The following is a 17,107-nucleotide window of genomic DNA, read 5'->3' on the forward strand; positions in this document are numbered from 1 at the left end:
AATCATTAAAACCGATATATCGGTCTACCTCTGCTAGAAATGCCCTAGCAACCACTTGGAACACTTTATATGTTGCACAGCAATACAAAAATCCAATTGGACTATATTATTATAAATAAAGTTTTTTTTTTTTTTTTTGAGTCCACAAAACATTAAAACAAAGTACAGTTTTCACTGTTGCTTTTTGCCTTTTTCTGCATGTGTTCAGGTGGAAAATTCGACACTAAGCTCCCATAGTTCATCTCTCACGGCTCAGTATGGAGCTTTACAGGCCCAGCTGCAAACACTGGAATCAGAGGCCGAGTCTCTTCAGAAACAGTGCGAGGAGGCGTGTGCGGCCCGTGACCGCATCACACAGGACCACGAGCGCCTGCTCAGCGTGCATGAAAGACAGGCAGCCGAGTACGAGCGGCTTATTGCCCAGCACAAGTCACTGAAGGGCAGCCACAGAGCTCTGGAGCAGGAGCACCATGCACTGGAGAACAAGTCAGTCTTTTTACAATCCTCCCTCTTTTGACCACTCCTATGAAATCCAAACCTCATACATTCATCCACTTTCCAATTATACCACATAACACTATAGCTATGTACGAAATGGAATACAAGCATATTGTTTATTCAATATTGCTGTATATACTGTGTACTGCCATTAAATGAATAGTATGTGCAGTATATAGCAAGAAATGTTTTTATGCTATATTGTTGATGAACACAACTCACAATCAGCTGTTTACTTCAGTAATTGCAAGAACAGAGTAGGTGACCATTGTTGGCTTATTGACATCTACTATAGGTGGCAGCCTATGCAACTTTCTGTCTTTTCTTTGTGTGCCTGAGGAGTATGTATAACAATAGAGTAAAGAGCTGTGTCTGGTCTGTGCGGAGACACCACAATGACCCGTGCCATTTAAGCCTGATGACAGTGACAGAGACACAAGGATAACCCTTAATAGCCAGTAGCATTCAGGGTTTAGGGCTAGTAAAAACATTTGTCAATAAAAAGATGATTCTGTATTAGTTGAGATAATTTAGGGTACAGATTTATCATGATCATACCCAAATGTTTAGTAATTAATAACATTTTGTAGGTATTAAGGCCAGATCCTGTGTCCTGTGTCAGGCTACTGTATAAATTGTTTGAGTGTTGGAGTTTCAGTGATTCTAATGAAATTAGACCACTCAATCTCTAATGAAATTGGCACCACTGGGAAAGGTTGGTCACAGGGGAAAATGACTGCCCCTATTTTTAGCCCCCCAACACACACACAAACCTTCTTAAAAACACACTTATCCCCTCATGCGTATCTGTCACACAATTTTTTCCATGGTGCTATGTGGAAAGTTGTCTCTCTTGTTAGGTATAGGAAAAACGCGCTTCTGCATGCTGTAATTTATTTTAGTAGTTTAGCTGTAATTATAGTCTCCTTGTGTCCCACTTTTATCTCTCATTCTCTCATGAATTATGCAGTAGTGTGTCTCTCAGGGCCTCAGCTGAGGGGGTCACCAGATGGTTGTCTGGGGCCCAATCAGCTGTAATGTTCACTGGCTTTAGTGTACATGTCCAACACTCCACATGTCATACACATTCAATTTCGTAATTACTTTATTTATTTAAATTACCACCATCCTTCTAAAACACTCAGCAATATATATAAATATATGAACCCTATATGACCTAAATAATTCACTTGAAGTACCCCCTAAAATTTTAAGCAATGTTAACTTCTTAATACATATAAGGAAAACGTTTTCATTGTCATTATTATATGATTAATTTATTAAATACATTTTTGATAAATTACTTTACAAAAATGTACCATTCGTTAGCATTAGTTAATGCATTAGGTATTATGAACTAACAATGAATAATATTTTTTTTTAAAGCATTTATTCATATTTATTCATATTAGTTCACAAACATACGATTATTCATTGTTAGTTCATGTTTGTTCAAAGCGCATGAACTAATATTAACTTGTACAACTTGTGATTTTAAAAATGTATTGGTGCATGTAGAACATAAAATTAACAAAAATGTATAAACAAAGGTTTTGTTCATTGTTTGTACATGATAACAGGGGAGGACTGGGAAGAGAAATCGTCATAACGTGGTGGCCCATTTGAGCTTATCGTGTCCCATTCGGCCCTATTTTACAGTTTGTGTTCTTTCAGTATATTTGGAGTGTACTTACCCAAGAAAGTACTGAGTAATATGCATGTAAATAATATGGATTAAGGTTAGTACCTAGTAATTACTGTAGTTGTTGTAATTATACAATATGTAAATGTAGAACAGTACTGTAAAATAAAGTGCTACCATTATATTATTTATTAGGTTTCTTTCTTAAAAAATATACTATTTATGTCATTTGTAAAGTGTTATTGTTAATTAGTTTATTTAAAAATATATATTTTTAATAAATTAATAAAAACTTTAATGATGTTACTTTCATTAATTGTATTATATTATTTAAAATAAATGAGTTATCTTATTCATTAAATTGTATAATTTAAAGATTCATCATTCATTCCTGTCACACCTGTCTCATTAATTTATTTAAAACGTAATTAATTAATAGTTATAATAATTCAATGAATTAATATTTAAAGTGAATTTGTTTTAAATTAACAATTAAAACATATAATTTAATTATGTTATATTCACAGTATTGTATTAACTTATTTTAAATATAATTTATTATTATTTAAAAACAAATCACACCTATCACATACCTCTTGCAGTTCCATCACAAACCCTCTTGGTGCCCACTTGAGATACCCTGATCTACATTAGTGTTATCATTAAATGCTTGTTTGTACTCATGGATTGTATGACTTGTGTGTATGTGTGTTAAAGTAAAGTTTTAAATAAAATGGCTGTATTTTCTGTGTGTGTGTGGGCGCAGGTATACGGTTCTCCTGAAGGAGAAAGAGACTATGGAGGCACTGGAGGCATCTCTACACAGAGAGAGGGAGAGCCTGAGAGAAGAAATTCACAAAAACACTCTTATCCTGGGAGAGAACCACAGTTTGAGGGAAGAGATAGACCGGTAAGAGACTTTTTAACAAAGCCCCCTTACTAATAAGTTGTCAGTTAAACCCATGCAACAGGCTGAGAATTATTTATGGTGAATATGTTCTGCCCTCTGCTGACTGTAGTAGGAAATAGTAACAGCAATACAGAGCACTCACTGGTTTTCATGGATGCTCAATGCTGTATATCTGTGACCATATCAGCATTTTCAGTTTAATAGCAGCTTTTTTAAATCATCTGATGTGTCCGATTTTGGAAGCAGATAATATAGAGCATACACTTTATTCTCTCATAAAAGTACGCAAGAGTTATCCATCTTTTCTGCTGTGTCATAAAGTTTTGGGCCTGAAATATGCCGGCAAAACCTTATAGATTTATTTTGTTAGCCATCGTTTTAGTTATTGGCAACTAACTACAATAATCATTTTACAATAAAACAAATTAATATAACAGCTCTACGAATCAGGCAAAATTACAGTGATGGTGCATCTCTGCTGGTTTTTATAAGAATTGTGTTGACAGAATACATTTATACTTCTTAAAATGTGAATATAATTTAAATAACAACAGGGTTCAATATAGGGAAAATAATTACATAAGTAAACTAGCTTAAAGACTGACTTTTACTGTGACTCTGACTTCTATTCCTGTAGACTGTCACAGACACACACACATTTGAGGCAGGAGTATAACGGCCTGCAGTTGCAGACAAAAGAACTGAAGACATCCCTGAACGAATCTCAACTGGAACTGAACCACTGGCAGACGCGATATGACCAGCTGAAAGAGAAGCATCAGGGCCTGGACATCTCCATGACCAAACTAGACAACCACTGTGAGGTGAGAGAGAACAGAAATAACAGCTGGTAAAAGGATTTTAAGCAAGTAGCCTCTGCAGAGAGTCCAAGGCTATGCTGTCTAGAATATTGTCTGCATTGTAATTAGCTTAATTATTCCATCATCATGTTTTCCCCATTTAACATAAACAACCCTCAGCTCTGGAGCGAAAATATAATTGTATTCCGAGTGCTGAACATTCAGTTTTTTTGTGTTTTTATAATTTTATACTTTATCGATGTGTTAGTAAGGCCCCGGCATTCTCACGGAAATGTTCTACTTCATTCTTCGCTCCAAGCCAAAAAGAAGTTAGAAACAGCTGAGAAAGGTTAAACTGTTTGCGAACATTCAGACACCATCTATGCCGCTGGTGGAGGCGTTTTAAAGGAGCATTTAAATATTAGGATGTGCAAGACTACATGTAATACCTTAACTAATGTGATATTAATGTGTGTTATCAAAGACTTCATGCCATATTCTGCATGAAGAATGCCAATATGTCATGCCAACATGACATATTCTTGGAAAATATACTTGAACGATCAAGCAAGCAAGTAATTATAAGTTTGCACAGTCGCCGTAATAAATGCACTTCAAGGTGTTCATGTTGACCGAGCTTAACTGACTGAACCGGAAATAGCTGCTGACCTCAAAGTAGGTCACACCTACCAACGATGTGGGCCAATGGCAGTAAGGTGTTTAGCAGCCGGTAAGAAGTTTTCCTGAAAGTTCATGCTGGTGAGCCAAAACAAATTTTAAAACACATTATTTTTGGCCAGATTTTGTTCTGAATGAGGTTACACCCATTCATTGATTGATTTTGTATGCAGGGGCCTTAATAGATTGTAGTTGCCCACTGTAAAGAGGTCTTTCTCTCTCAATTTAGCTGCTGAATCGTCTGAAAGGTAACTTGGAGGAGGAAAACCATCATCTTCTCAGTCAGATCCAGATGCTCAGCCAGCAAAACCAGACCCTGCTGGAGAGAACCATGGAGAGCAAAGAACTCTATCATGAAGAACAGAAACAGTACATGTGAGCAGCGTGCAAGAGAGAAAAAGGACATATTTTAAGCATGATACTAGTGGTCCAAATTTCTTGATTCCACCTCATCATTGCTACTGATTCCTCTTGCAGTGATAAGCTGAATTCATTGAGACGACAAAAGGAGAAATTGGAGGAGAAGATCATGGACCAGTACAAGTTTTATGACCTGACTCCTAAAAAGTGAGCTCATCTGCAACATAGGCCCATTTATTTAATTTAAGACATTGAAAATCTGAGTTTTTCCACTCTTTCCGTGGGCTGTTTCGCAAACTTGATTATGAGAGGATGTTTTGACATTTGTTTCCATTTTCGTTTATAATCATACAGGAGCCGGCAATGGGTAGGAGCTAAAGCAATAGCAAAACTGATCAAGCCCAAGAAAGAAAATTCTCGGGAACGGGTGGACAGTCCACGTGAGAGGATCCGGAGTGCCCCTGACAGCCCCCTTCCAGAAATCCCTAAAGCCATTGACTGTCCTGAGAGTGCCCCACCCACCCCTCCTCCACCACTTCCCCACAGACAGACACGCCTCAGTCTGGACTCCATGAACGATCACTCCACAGAGGAGAACCACATGCTGTCTCCCACACTCTCACCTGCCCTCAATGGCCGAGGTGAGTTCAGCTGTCACAGGGCTAGTTCACTTCATTTATGTGAACTAGTTCTATTACATGAACTATCCGAATGAACTGACTCACTAAAATTAATTAGAGTTCCGAGTGCTTAATATAAGTGACTCGTTTAATTTAACTGGTTAATTTACTTTAAGTTAACTACTCCCCAACAATGTACATCATGAATAGTAGTTAAATTCCACAAATTAGGCTGTATTACTTCCATACTTCCCATTGAAAACCGTATTCAAGTCCACATTAACCATAGTCCAGACCCCCTGTTTTCAAGTGAACTAGGGTGTGCATTCCAGTTTGGAAGACTGTTCACACCAACCGAACAAATCAAACTCTTGAAGTCCGGTTTGTGCCAAGAGCTCTGGTGTGAAATAATCCTTTCGATAGTTTGAGTTTCTATGCTTGTAACAAAAAAGAAAGGCCACTGTCACACAGACATGATTTGTTTTGATAACTAGCTTTAGTGTTGTGTCAGCTGTCTGTCCAATCCACTAGGGGGCAGCACGTGACTCCTTTTATCAGGGTTACTTTAAGTTCTTCATTTCCTATCAAATCATCAAAGAAAGCTTGGGGCTTTCATTCTTCATGAATCATAAATGTAACCATATTTCTCATACATCTCTGAATCATCATTTCTTCTCTTCCACTGATCCTTCTCTCTCTCCCTGTCTGTGTATCTGTCTGTACATTAACCCTTACACACTCCAGCCCCTCCAGCAGCGAAACGGTTTCACTTTTTCCGGAGCAAAAGTCAGGAGAAAATACGCATTCCGGGGACACCACCTTCTCGACGATCCATTACCAAACACCTACGCTTCTGGTCCTCCTCTGACAACCTTGTCCCCTGCCCTCCCTGTGAGCCCTTTTCGAACATTGGCCATTTCTGACATCTCACTATTTTCATAGTCATCACATTGCCCATAACAATGCCTTTCCCCATCATTACCTTAATTCCCATTTACAATTACTCATTACATTGCTTTCACTTTTAAATATTTTTATTTATTTTTTTTATAAAAGGTGAACTTATAAAATTATTAGGCTACAACAAAACAACAAATGAACACTCAGACCTGAATGCTTAAGAAATGAATACCCCAGGCTCACAGAACTCAATCTAGATGTGAAGCTACACACACACATCAGACACTTTCCAACTCTTACAAATGGTCTGGGGGGGACCAGGCTGCGGGACACTGAATGCAACCCTGCAGTAAGTAACTGTGTATTAAAGAGGTCAGAATGCAGCCAGCTTTGCTCTTGCCATGAGAAATGTGTGGCTCACTATGTGTGCACTGCAAAAAAAAAAAAAAAAAAAAGAAAAATCTTAATCAGTATTTTTGTCTGGTTTTACAGTGTATGTATGTGTGTATGTATGTATGTATGTGTGTGTGTATATATATATATATACATACAAAAAAGCTAAACATCCTTAAAATAACAAATGAACTTGTCTTGTTTTACAGTAAATATATAAATATATTTATAGAAAATATATTTTCTGAAATAATTAAAAGGTAGTAAAAGAGTATGTCTTTTTGTTTCTGGCATTTTTCTTGTTTTGATAATGTTTAAACCTCACAAAATTTTGTTAGATTTATGTAAAAAAAACCTATGCCATTGGGGTAAGATTTTTTTTATTTTAGGTTTTGATTTATGCATAGATTCACATAAATAAAAACACATGGAAATAGAAATAAATAAAAATGCTATGCTTAATGTTATGCTTAATAATAATACAATAAATTGTTCTATTTTTTTACTAAATATTGTTCGACTTATTCTTAAATCACAGCAACATTTTCAGTGAGGTAAGAAAAAAAGGCTTCTCTAAAAATAATTCTCATTATCTTACACCATTTTGCTTTTTAATTTTTTTTTTTCTTGTTTTAAGGATGTTTAGAAATGTTTACTGGAACACTTGACAGAAATAGTGATTAAGAAAACGCTTCTTTGCAGTTTGTTTGATGTTGTAAGCACAGAATAAGGCAGTAGGTGACAGCACAGCCAGTCAATAGTAATCAAATGAAATGCAGAGAGCAAGAGAGAGAGAGAGAGAGAGGAGGAGGAAGAAGACAGAGGCGACAAGTTATTCAGACAGTCACAAATAAAAGATGGAGAATTTATGATCTGCACTTTGTGATGTGTGGCTTGTGAAGTTACTTCATTGTAAGGTTTGCTCAAATATGTTCTGGTTATGACACACACCACACTTCAACTTTGTCAACCTTATTTACATTTTTATACAATACCCCTGTGGGCATGTTTATGTGGTTTACGAGGACTATTTTTAGGTTACAAACTGGTAATTACTAGGGTATTATGCTATAAATGTGCTTTATGAGGACATTTCTAGTGTCCTCATAATTTAAATAGCTTAAACATATTAAACTATGTTTTATAGAAAATGTAAAAATGCAGAAAGTTTTCTGTGAGGGTTAGGGGATAGAATCTATAGTTTGTACAGTATAAAAATCACTGTCTATGGAAAGTCCTCATAATGATAGGTAGACCAACATGTGTGTGTGCGCAATTACCCCTGAGTGTGTATGCAATTACGTGTGTGTGTGTGTGTGTGTGTGTGTGCGCGTGCAATTACCCCATTGGGAATGTGCGTCTATGTTGGTGCTGGGCAATATTTTCTATTTTCACAATATATTTGCAAAGATTTCTCTGGTAAAATAAAATTGAGCAATATTGTTATTATCAGGATTTTGTTAATATCAAACGTTAAATTAATTTTATTGCTGTTTCGTAAAGACTGTGTCATTGCACAATAATATCGATCATTTGTTAACTTTTCACAAGTATGAGAGAGTTTAAAGGCATCACTAATGTAAACTTCATTAGAAAAAATAGTTTTGAACTTTAACATTTAAAAACTCAAGATAGAAATTAATTTGAATTAATCTTTCAAAAATGTTTATGGAACTCCACGTAGTATTGATCATCTTTTGAAATGTTTAGTGACCGTTTGTTGAAAGAATGGTTCTGATTGGATTAAAAAAACATCACCCTTTTAAGCCATTTGGTGTTAATACATTTCATACAAATCAAGATATGTATTAAATATTGTGAAATGGCTTCAAAATGTTGAGATAAATTTGTTTTGCCATATCACTCAGCCATAGTCAGTGTACATGCAGGTCACTAGATCTGCCAGAGATGCAATGATTTATGAGATAGCATTTTCATGCAGAGTGCATCACTTACTAATTGCATGTTTGTGGGCGGGAACATGTGACCGTATATCCCATAATGACAGCTTGTAGGAGAGCATCTTTTAAAGAGGTTTCTTAATTGAACAACTGTTCAGTGAGAATAAAATGATTTGGTTTTTAGGATGATCCCACAGGATTTGCATAAAAAGCAAGATGAAAAAGCCCAGAGGCTGTTAGTGAAGGCATTACCTGTATGTAGTGTAGAAAACTACAAACACATGCCATATCTGTACTCAACTGCCACAGAGTGGAGTAAAAGTAAAAACTATGTGACAAATACATACTGTATCTGTGCAAATTAAGAGAAAAACTGAAAATCTGTGATAGTTTTAGCTCTTTACTCTGAAATTACTTGCCTAGTGACATATTTCACTGCAGTTTCCCTGTGAAATGTCCAGCTGGGGGCGCCAAAATTGAGTGAAATGGTTTTGTAATTGGACAAGGTTTTTAACGTGAATATTAGATGGAGGTTTTAATGAGTAAAACATATATCCCTAACCTTTAACCTACACTTAACCAATAGTGTTCAAAAAGCAAAGGATAGGTAACCAAACAGACATCCTTACCCTAAACCAACACCTAAACCTAACCCATAGTGTCCAAAAGCACAATAAGAAATGAACATCTTTTCTGAAGCATCAACGTCATTTCGTGTTGCTTCAATAATACTTTTGTCTCATGTGTCAGCTTGCAAGTTTGGATTGGCTGGGTCCAACACTCTATAAGGTGAGCTACCGCACAAGCTAATCACGTTGGAATAAGTGTGTACATTTTGATGAGTCTGCAATACAAGCGTTAAAATGTGTCATTTTTCAAATAATGCGTAACAGTAAATGTGTTTCCAAATCATAACATAGAAGTGTGTTTGTAAAATTGTGCAAAATACATGTTTATAAAGTAAAAATCAGCCATTGTAGTTGTGATTTGTGTGAAAGTGAATAAAACACAGTTGTTGTATAGCACCTCTAGCATTAATTTCACCAGGGAACTGTGGCAAAATTTAGAACGTGGCACTTAAAAGTCAGTTTGCAAAAATGTGCTTAAGAGTAATGTTCATTCTATGAGACTAGGTTGCCAAAGGTACAGGAAACCTCCAAGCTTTTCAGTTTTCAGCTGATTATGTGATATTAATATTTTGCTGTATGGAAATAAGTGATTAGGACAAGAACATTTGAATCAAAATAAAGACAGGGTGATGTTCGAATCTGATGTGTGACATTTCACCATCTTGTTTCCATCATTCAAAATGGCAAAAGGCCAAGAAATCATCAAGAATGATTTTTTTTTTAGTTTATGCAGTTATGGAAACTCGTTCACTTTGCTACATACTCTAAGGAAATGATTTAGATTTTGTTTCTAATAAAGAGAATCAGTTGGAGCATCACAATATCCCAGCTGGTGTTTTGAGTTTGCCGCAGCAGTGAAGCTTAAAGGAATGTTCTGGATTAAAAACAAGTTAAGATTTAACGACTGCATCTGTAGCATGCTATTGATTACCAAAGAAAATAATTGTGACGTGTCCCTCAGTTTGTAAAAGCAAAAAAATGTTTACAGGTATGCGTTTAATATTGGAAGTCTATGGGGTGGGACATTGCACCAGGATACATCTCGAAGGCCACAAGACTAACATGTATACTGTTATCATGAGACTAGTATTATACAAATTGAATCGCTTACCAGTCTTGTCTGTGCGGAGGTGTATCCAATCTTTCAACTCTTGTCATGACTATGTAAAGCCACTAAACTATGTAAATTTCACAGAATAATAATACTTTGTTTGAATTATCTGACATTTTATTTCACAGTCGCCACAATCTAAAATCAAACGTAACTAAACAAACAGCCAAGTACATTACATTAGTACCTCACATGTGTTGAACCCAGAGCATTCCAATAAGAGTGTCTTAATTGCGTGGACAACCCACCAGTTTCCTGCTTGATTGTTTTTTGCAGTCATTAACTAACACCTGCCTTTGCTTTTGCCCTAACACATTATCCCACGCTGCTGCCCACAGCATCACAGGAGCCCAGCAGCAACGCTTGCACTACAAACGTAAATACCCCACTGTATACACTCCCAGATCACTAACCTTTTCTCTTTATTATTTTTTAAGTGTTCAGTGACAGTGGAGGGTCCAGAGGCAGAGAGGCTTATCGCTCAATAGCGGTCAGTAGTGACGGCATGAACGGGCACGAGGAGCTGGTCTGGTGGAGGGGCCGACAGACAGGAGCCACCAGTTCAACTCCACTGAGCCGCAACTCTCACAATGCATCAGGCTTCTCCTCCTCCTCCAGCTTGCGGCCGGGGCACAGAATAAAGGGTAATGCTGAATTTTGCTGTCAGTGTCCTTGAGCCTCATATCACAAGCCATGTTCATTCTGTCTTACGTGATAGTATATTTTCTTTCTTGTCCTCAGATTCAAGTCAGTTTTATATGTACAGCACTTTTCACAACACACATCGTTTCAAAGCAGCATTATAGAAAATTAAGTAGTGACAGAAAATTATGTTGTGATGTCAAGTCCTCATTATGTGGTGTAACTGAATAACGCAATTGAAAATCATGTCTTAAAAATTCTTGTTTTTAGGCCCCCAGTGATCAAGCTAAATGTGACTGTGGCACACAACACAAAACTTCATAAGATAATGTTAATTTATGCAGAAAAATAGCCTTGGGATAAACCAGACTCAGCTAGCATGAATAGCATGAATGTAATGGCAATATTAGTTATCTATGTGTAGTACAAGTCTTGTTTTATGCAAGTAAATGGAGTAGATCAGTGATTTATCTTTTGGGATTTGAGAAGAAATCTCCTACTGGCTAAAAGATTTTGAAATTACAGTTAGCAAAATTTGTCTGGCCCACATGTGGGCCACATACTTGACTTAGTTCTGGCCCAGAATACGCCTGGGACCTCGGCCCTGATCTGGCCCACGCACCGTTAAGTGAGCAGAAATAATGGGTGTGGGCCGGATCTGGTCCATGCACTATTATGAGTAGAAATGATTATTGTGGCCCAGATTTGGCCCAGAGATTGATAAATTAATGGTTTCAGCCTACATGTGGTCCACTTAGATTCTGGCTGATAGAATACACATTTCCAAGGAAGATATTATATGAGGGCTTGACGGGAAGAAAACGCTGGATCTGTTTAAACAAGAAATCTGCATATTTGTAAACAGTATATAAGTTTTATTGATATTTGCCTTTTTATCATTAGACAAGACAGTTAAAAGTTACAGGGAACAGTTGAGGAGAGGGAGGGTGAATGAAACAGACAAGCACTTTAATATTATGAGCTCCAACACCTCTGTCGTGGCTCTTATATGAGGACCATTTCAATGACACTGTGTTACACACCGGTTTATTAATGTAGTAATACGATGACATGTAACAACAAAGCGAACGGTGACTGGTTCTTTACATGTCTCAGTCGCTTTTCATACAAGCAGGTGATTATCGACGCCCTCAAGAAACAAATCCGCCAAACAGGAAAATTTATGTTTCTCAAAATGTACTAGCCTACACATTTTTATTTGTCCTCTATGTTTTGCTGTCCAAAATGTAAGGTTTAGTGACTGAACACATCTATCTGTAACGGTCTAATTATTATCTCGTCTTATAGAGACACATTGATTCATAGATGTTTAGAAGCAGTCATCAGCGTGTAATAATCATTCATGTATGAATCAAATAAAGGCTACATATTTCTCTGTTCTTATGTGATGATATACGTGACAGAGTATAAGACATGTTATACTAAAATAAAATAAATCCCAAATCAAATTGAAGGAATAGGACTATGTGTTCTCGAAACAGAATCAAACAAATAAAAAACATATAGTCATCATCCATACCAAACAAATCCACTCAAAATACTTGGCAACCTCTCATATTCTTTAAGAGACTAAAATCCCAGATGCTCAAAATTATTAGTATGCTATACTATACTACAAATATATACATATAATTTTATTTTAAGGCAATAGAATCATTATTGCACTCTCTCACTTTTTATTTACACATAACACTACATACTGAACATGCAGAATAAAATGTTTGCATTAAAAACACCCTAACACTCCTCTGGAAATAGAAGAGTCAGGATATACTTGCTACATCCACACCAAGCAGGATCCGAGTGTCAAAGATAGATGAGCTCTGTGACTATGAACCACCAAAACCATCAGTCGGCTGTGTTGGATAACTTTTTACACTGGGACGCTTGTGACGTATCGGACTTGGGCCATAAGTAGATATACACAACTACACAGAGTACGGATCTGCATCGTAGAACTGCTTTCAGCTGAGATTGGCCCACATGGGAAAAGCCATCTGTCAGCCAGAAGTGGTGTGTACAGTCAGCACGGCTCTGGGCAGTGATCTTTTCACCGTTGTCGGCACTGATCCGATAGTGCCGTATTTCTGCCGGAATCGGCACAAATGTGATTGCTATCTGATAGGTTACTGGTTCAATACAAGTTAAGGTCAATTTATAATGTATGTTAGAATTATTATTATTATTATTATTATTAGTGTTTTCCTACCATCAGAGCAATTCAAGCTTAAGGTACATGTAACTTCATGTTTTTACGAGCCGTGTCAGCAAGGGGCAGTCAGCGTGCCTCAACAATTTTCACAAGCAGCAGAGCCACAGAAAGAGAGCCAGTCACACAGGACACTTTTCTTGACAGCTAGACAGAGTTCAACAGAATGCAGGGATCTTGAGCAGCAATTTTCAAGGTTTCAGCTACTTTTAACTTGACAAAGTGTCCTAAAACACTGTTTGTGTGAAGCTGAAAACCAGTGAGGTGTTCCAAAAGCATCCATCTTATGTTCATGTACATAGACCAATAATTAAAAATAGCCCAGACGGAATGCAAGAACGTATTCAGTGAGAACAGGACGGATTAACGCACTCAATTGCAAAATTAATTACTGTAGGATTATGTTCCACGATATGAGAATAAAACAAACAATTTATTGACTGGAGCTACAAAACTGACACACAACAATCATGAAAGTACAAAATTAGTCTATTAGTCTAAAAAATGACTATTTTCCAATCATTTGAACCCATAATATACGCATGAGAGCTTCAACTTAAACAACACTGACCCTCTCAGTGACTTGTGCACGCCAGCCAAAAAACCCATAACCCATTTCATCAAGTCACTTTCAGTGTAATAACAAAACATTCATCCTAAATCAGTGTTTATTTGCAAACTCTTTAAGCTATCTCCAAATCTTCTGAACTGCATAAACAAGCAGAAATATTTGCACAGATGCGAACAGAAAGGCTGCAGTAGCAGGAAGCACCAGCGTGTCCCATAATGACACCGTCTTATTGAAAGTGTCTTTTAAATAGGAAATCAGAATCAGAATTGTGCAAAAAAAAAAAAAAATTATGTTCACTGTGCTTACTTTAACTACTGCTCATAATTAGGGTTTGGGATTTGAACATAACCCAAAGTCCAATTATTAAACTTAACATTGTCCCGCATCAAATCATGTGACTTGTTGAGAGGTTTTCTTATTTTTCTCCTGTTAGGTGATAAAAAAGGCAAAACAGCCTGCAGACTTGCATTAAAGAAGGGACCTAAGCCAAAACAAGGAACCAAAATTGTATTGAGTCCTGGGGTGGGCTCATTTGATTTGGGCCAATAAACAACCACTTTGCAAGCACCTAGCAAGGCTTTGGCAACCACCCACAACACCCTATCTTTGTGGCAGAGTTTTGCATAGGCAAGCAGTACTCACCTTTTTTTTTAATGCAAAAACCTTGTTTAGTATACAGAATGATAAGCTATAATTTGCTTGTAGAACAGATTAGAAAGTTCAGAAGTTATTGCTGAATGCATTACCTGTATGCAGTGTTGCACAAATACAGATTTTTGATTTGTTTTTTTGCATAGAAACCACAGAGCAGTTGTATGCTGCAGTTATTTCAAAAGTACTTTGAAAAATTGTTCTTAGCTTTTAATAGTACCCACGTTTGGTAGAGGATGTTGAGAGATGAAAACACTTCCTGAAGTCTGAAAACTGTAGCCACAAGCAAAAATGAAATGAATTGAGAATACTTGTGCTCACACATGCAGTGGAATTCAAGCCTCAATCAACTTCTGAGCAGTTCTCTTTTTAGTTTTTTCTTACTATTTTTACCTGCATAACAATTTGAGTGAAACGGTTGAATTGATAAAAAATAAATATAAAAATAAATTCTGGGGGATTTTTTTTTTTTTAATAATAATAATATTCAGACATTTTTCTTTTGCTTTAATGAGAGCATGCATCTGAGCTGGCTTGGCCTCAAATTTGCACAAATATGGCCAAAACCTTGTATATGTTACCCCAGCTTGATTTGGGAATGTTCCAATGAACATCTTGTGTGCGTCAATGGAAACAAGAAAATCTGACCTTTTGTACACCAGAGTTAACATGGTTAATGTCACATATTTGTTAATTTGATTAGTGCTGAATCATAATTTGTGATATAGCATCTTGAATATTTAGTATATATTCTACGTCAAAATGTTAGTTTCTTTACATTTTTCCATTCCTAAAACTTTTCTCATTTTAGGTTTCAATTAAATTACGAATTCCAGATTTTCAGAGACTTTTGAACCCCACTGTACAAGTCCCTATTGTGGGGCCACACTCTTACGTGCTCTCTCTTATTTGTAGGTTTAGTCTCCGATGAGGACTTGCGCCATCCTTCCCCAGATGCTGGCTTTTGCAGTGGTGTCCATGGAAACACCGGTAAGAGAATTTACTAAATCAATACATGTTGCCTTCACAGCCTCAGCTCACTCATTGTGTCTAAACTAGATGTGTTCCCTCCTGCACAGGCCACCGGCCCAGCTCTGCTGAATTCAGTCGCAACACTTCCAGCAGCAATTCCCCCGTCAGTTCTAAGGGTATGTGTGGGAGCTGCCTGTTATAATACGTATGAGTAATCTGTTAGTCTACCTAGCAAGAGTAATTTCACTAGCCACTTATGGAAAATGCCACCCACCCATACACATTTTCTCTTTCCTAAGCTCTGTAGAGACTATATTTGTTTCTATATTTGTCCATGATAAAACTGCATTAGGACAGTGGTCCATTCCACCAGTTCAGTCATCAAATGAACCCAGTTTACAGACATGTCACTGGGGGTGGGGGGTTTCAGTAAATTGGTAAAATGGTAAGATTTTATTGCATATTTGAAATTTTATTTTTAAATAATATTAACCAATAATCTTTATAGATGTAAGTCTTTCCCCATTCAAGTATATTGGAGCCATACTTGAAAATGGCTACGTGGGGGCATTAGTCTTCAGCAATATTCCAGGCTCAATACAACTTAAATTCAATTGACAGCCTTTGTCACATAAAGTTGATTACCACAAAAAAAATATTTTGACTCATCCCTTATTTTCTTTAAAAGAAGGAAAACACAAGGTTACAGTGAGGAACTTACAATGGAAGTAAATGGGACCAATTTTTGGAGCGTTTAAATGCAGTAATGTAATGCTTATAATTTTAGTGAAGCACTTACATTAATTCTTCTGGTAAACATGTATTACTTGATGCAGTGTATGTCTTGTGGCAATACTTTACAAACGGTGAGTATTTTCAGATTGGCCCCATTCACATCCATTGTAAGTGAATCTGTTTATCAATTATTCTTTTCATATTTAATTAATAATCTGAAATCGGAAAAACGAATTATTTCATTAATCATTTACAAAACCAATATTAAAAAAAACAAATAATGACTTGTTTTCGTACTTTCGATTAGGGCTGCTTGTGACAACCTCCCACCATGGTTGCCACCAGCAGTTACACAGGTTTTGTTAACATTTCAACAACTTGTATAAAAGCCCTTACAAAACCATGAAATAATGTCATTTAATGAGTATAATGAAGTATTAGATCTTAAGTAACTGGTTTGTGGATTATTTAGCGGGACGTATTCATTTGACATTTTTTAGAGACTTGATTTTGCGCATTGTAACGGTGTTCAGAAAATACAAATTTAGCGCGCAACTAAAGCCAAACGCACACCACGAGGTGGATCCACTTCACGTCCATTCGTTGACGGCTGCAGTTGCAATTCGTAAATTCCTTCACAATCTAATCGACAGTAGAGTTTTTTTTGTGATAACATGTCAACAAACAACATGAAAGAAAAGCCTTGCACCCATTTATGCGACCTTAAACTCAAGCTCTTTTGTGCATTCGCTGCCAGTGTTGTGTATATGTCTGATTAAGCTCATATAGGCTATATACTGTAGATACGATGTGTTTTAAAATAGGTGTTTATAAAAGCTCTTCCACTGGGATCATTATATTCAT

The 17,107-nt window shown here is 36.6% G+C and overlaps 1 protein-coding gene across 1 annotated transcript in view; it reads left to right on the forward strand.

Annotated features, from left to right (window-relative positions):
* LOC127662617 (protein Daple-like) overlaps nt 1-17,107 on the forward strand; it is a 73,781-nt gene that overhangs the window by 47,945 nt on the left and 8,729 nt on the right. The window contains 10 exon segments of the mRNA XM_052153888.1: nt 209-486; nt 2,907-3,050; nt 3,688-3,874; nt 4,758-4,903; nt 5,006-5,095; nt 5,243-5,529; nt 6,253-6,399; nt 10,880-11,086; nt 15,452-15,526; nt 15,616-15,684. Of these exon segments, the coding sequence (XP_052009848.1) occupies nt 209-486; nt 2,907-3,050; nt 3,688-3,874; nt 4,758-4,903; nt 5,006-5,095; nt 5,243-5,529; nt 6,253-6,399; nt 10,880-11,086; nt 15,452-15,526; nt 15,616-15,684 (1,630 nt within the window).

The sequence above is a fragment of the Xyrauchen texanus genome, chromosome 22 (genome assembly GCF_025860055.1).
Source record: "Xyrauchen texanus isolate HMW12.3.18 chromosome 22, RBS_HiC_50CHRs, whole genome shotgun sequence".
NCBI lineage: Eukaryota > Metazoa > Chordata > Actinopteri > Cypriniformes > Catostomidae > Xyrauchen > Xyrauchen texanus.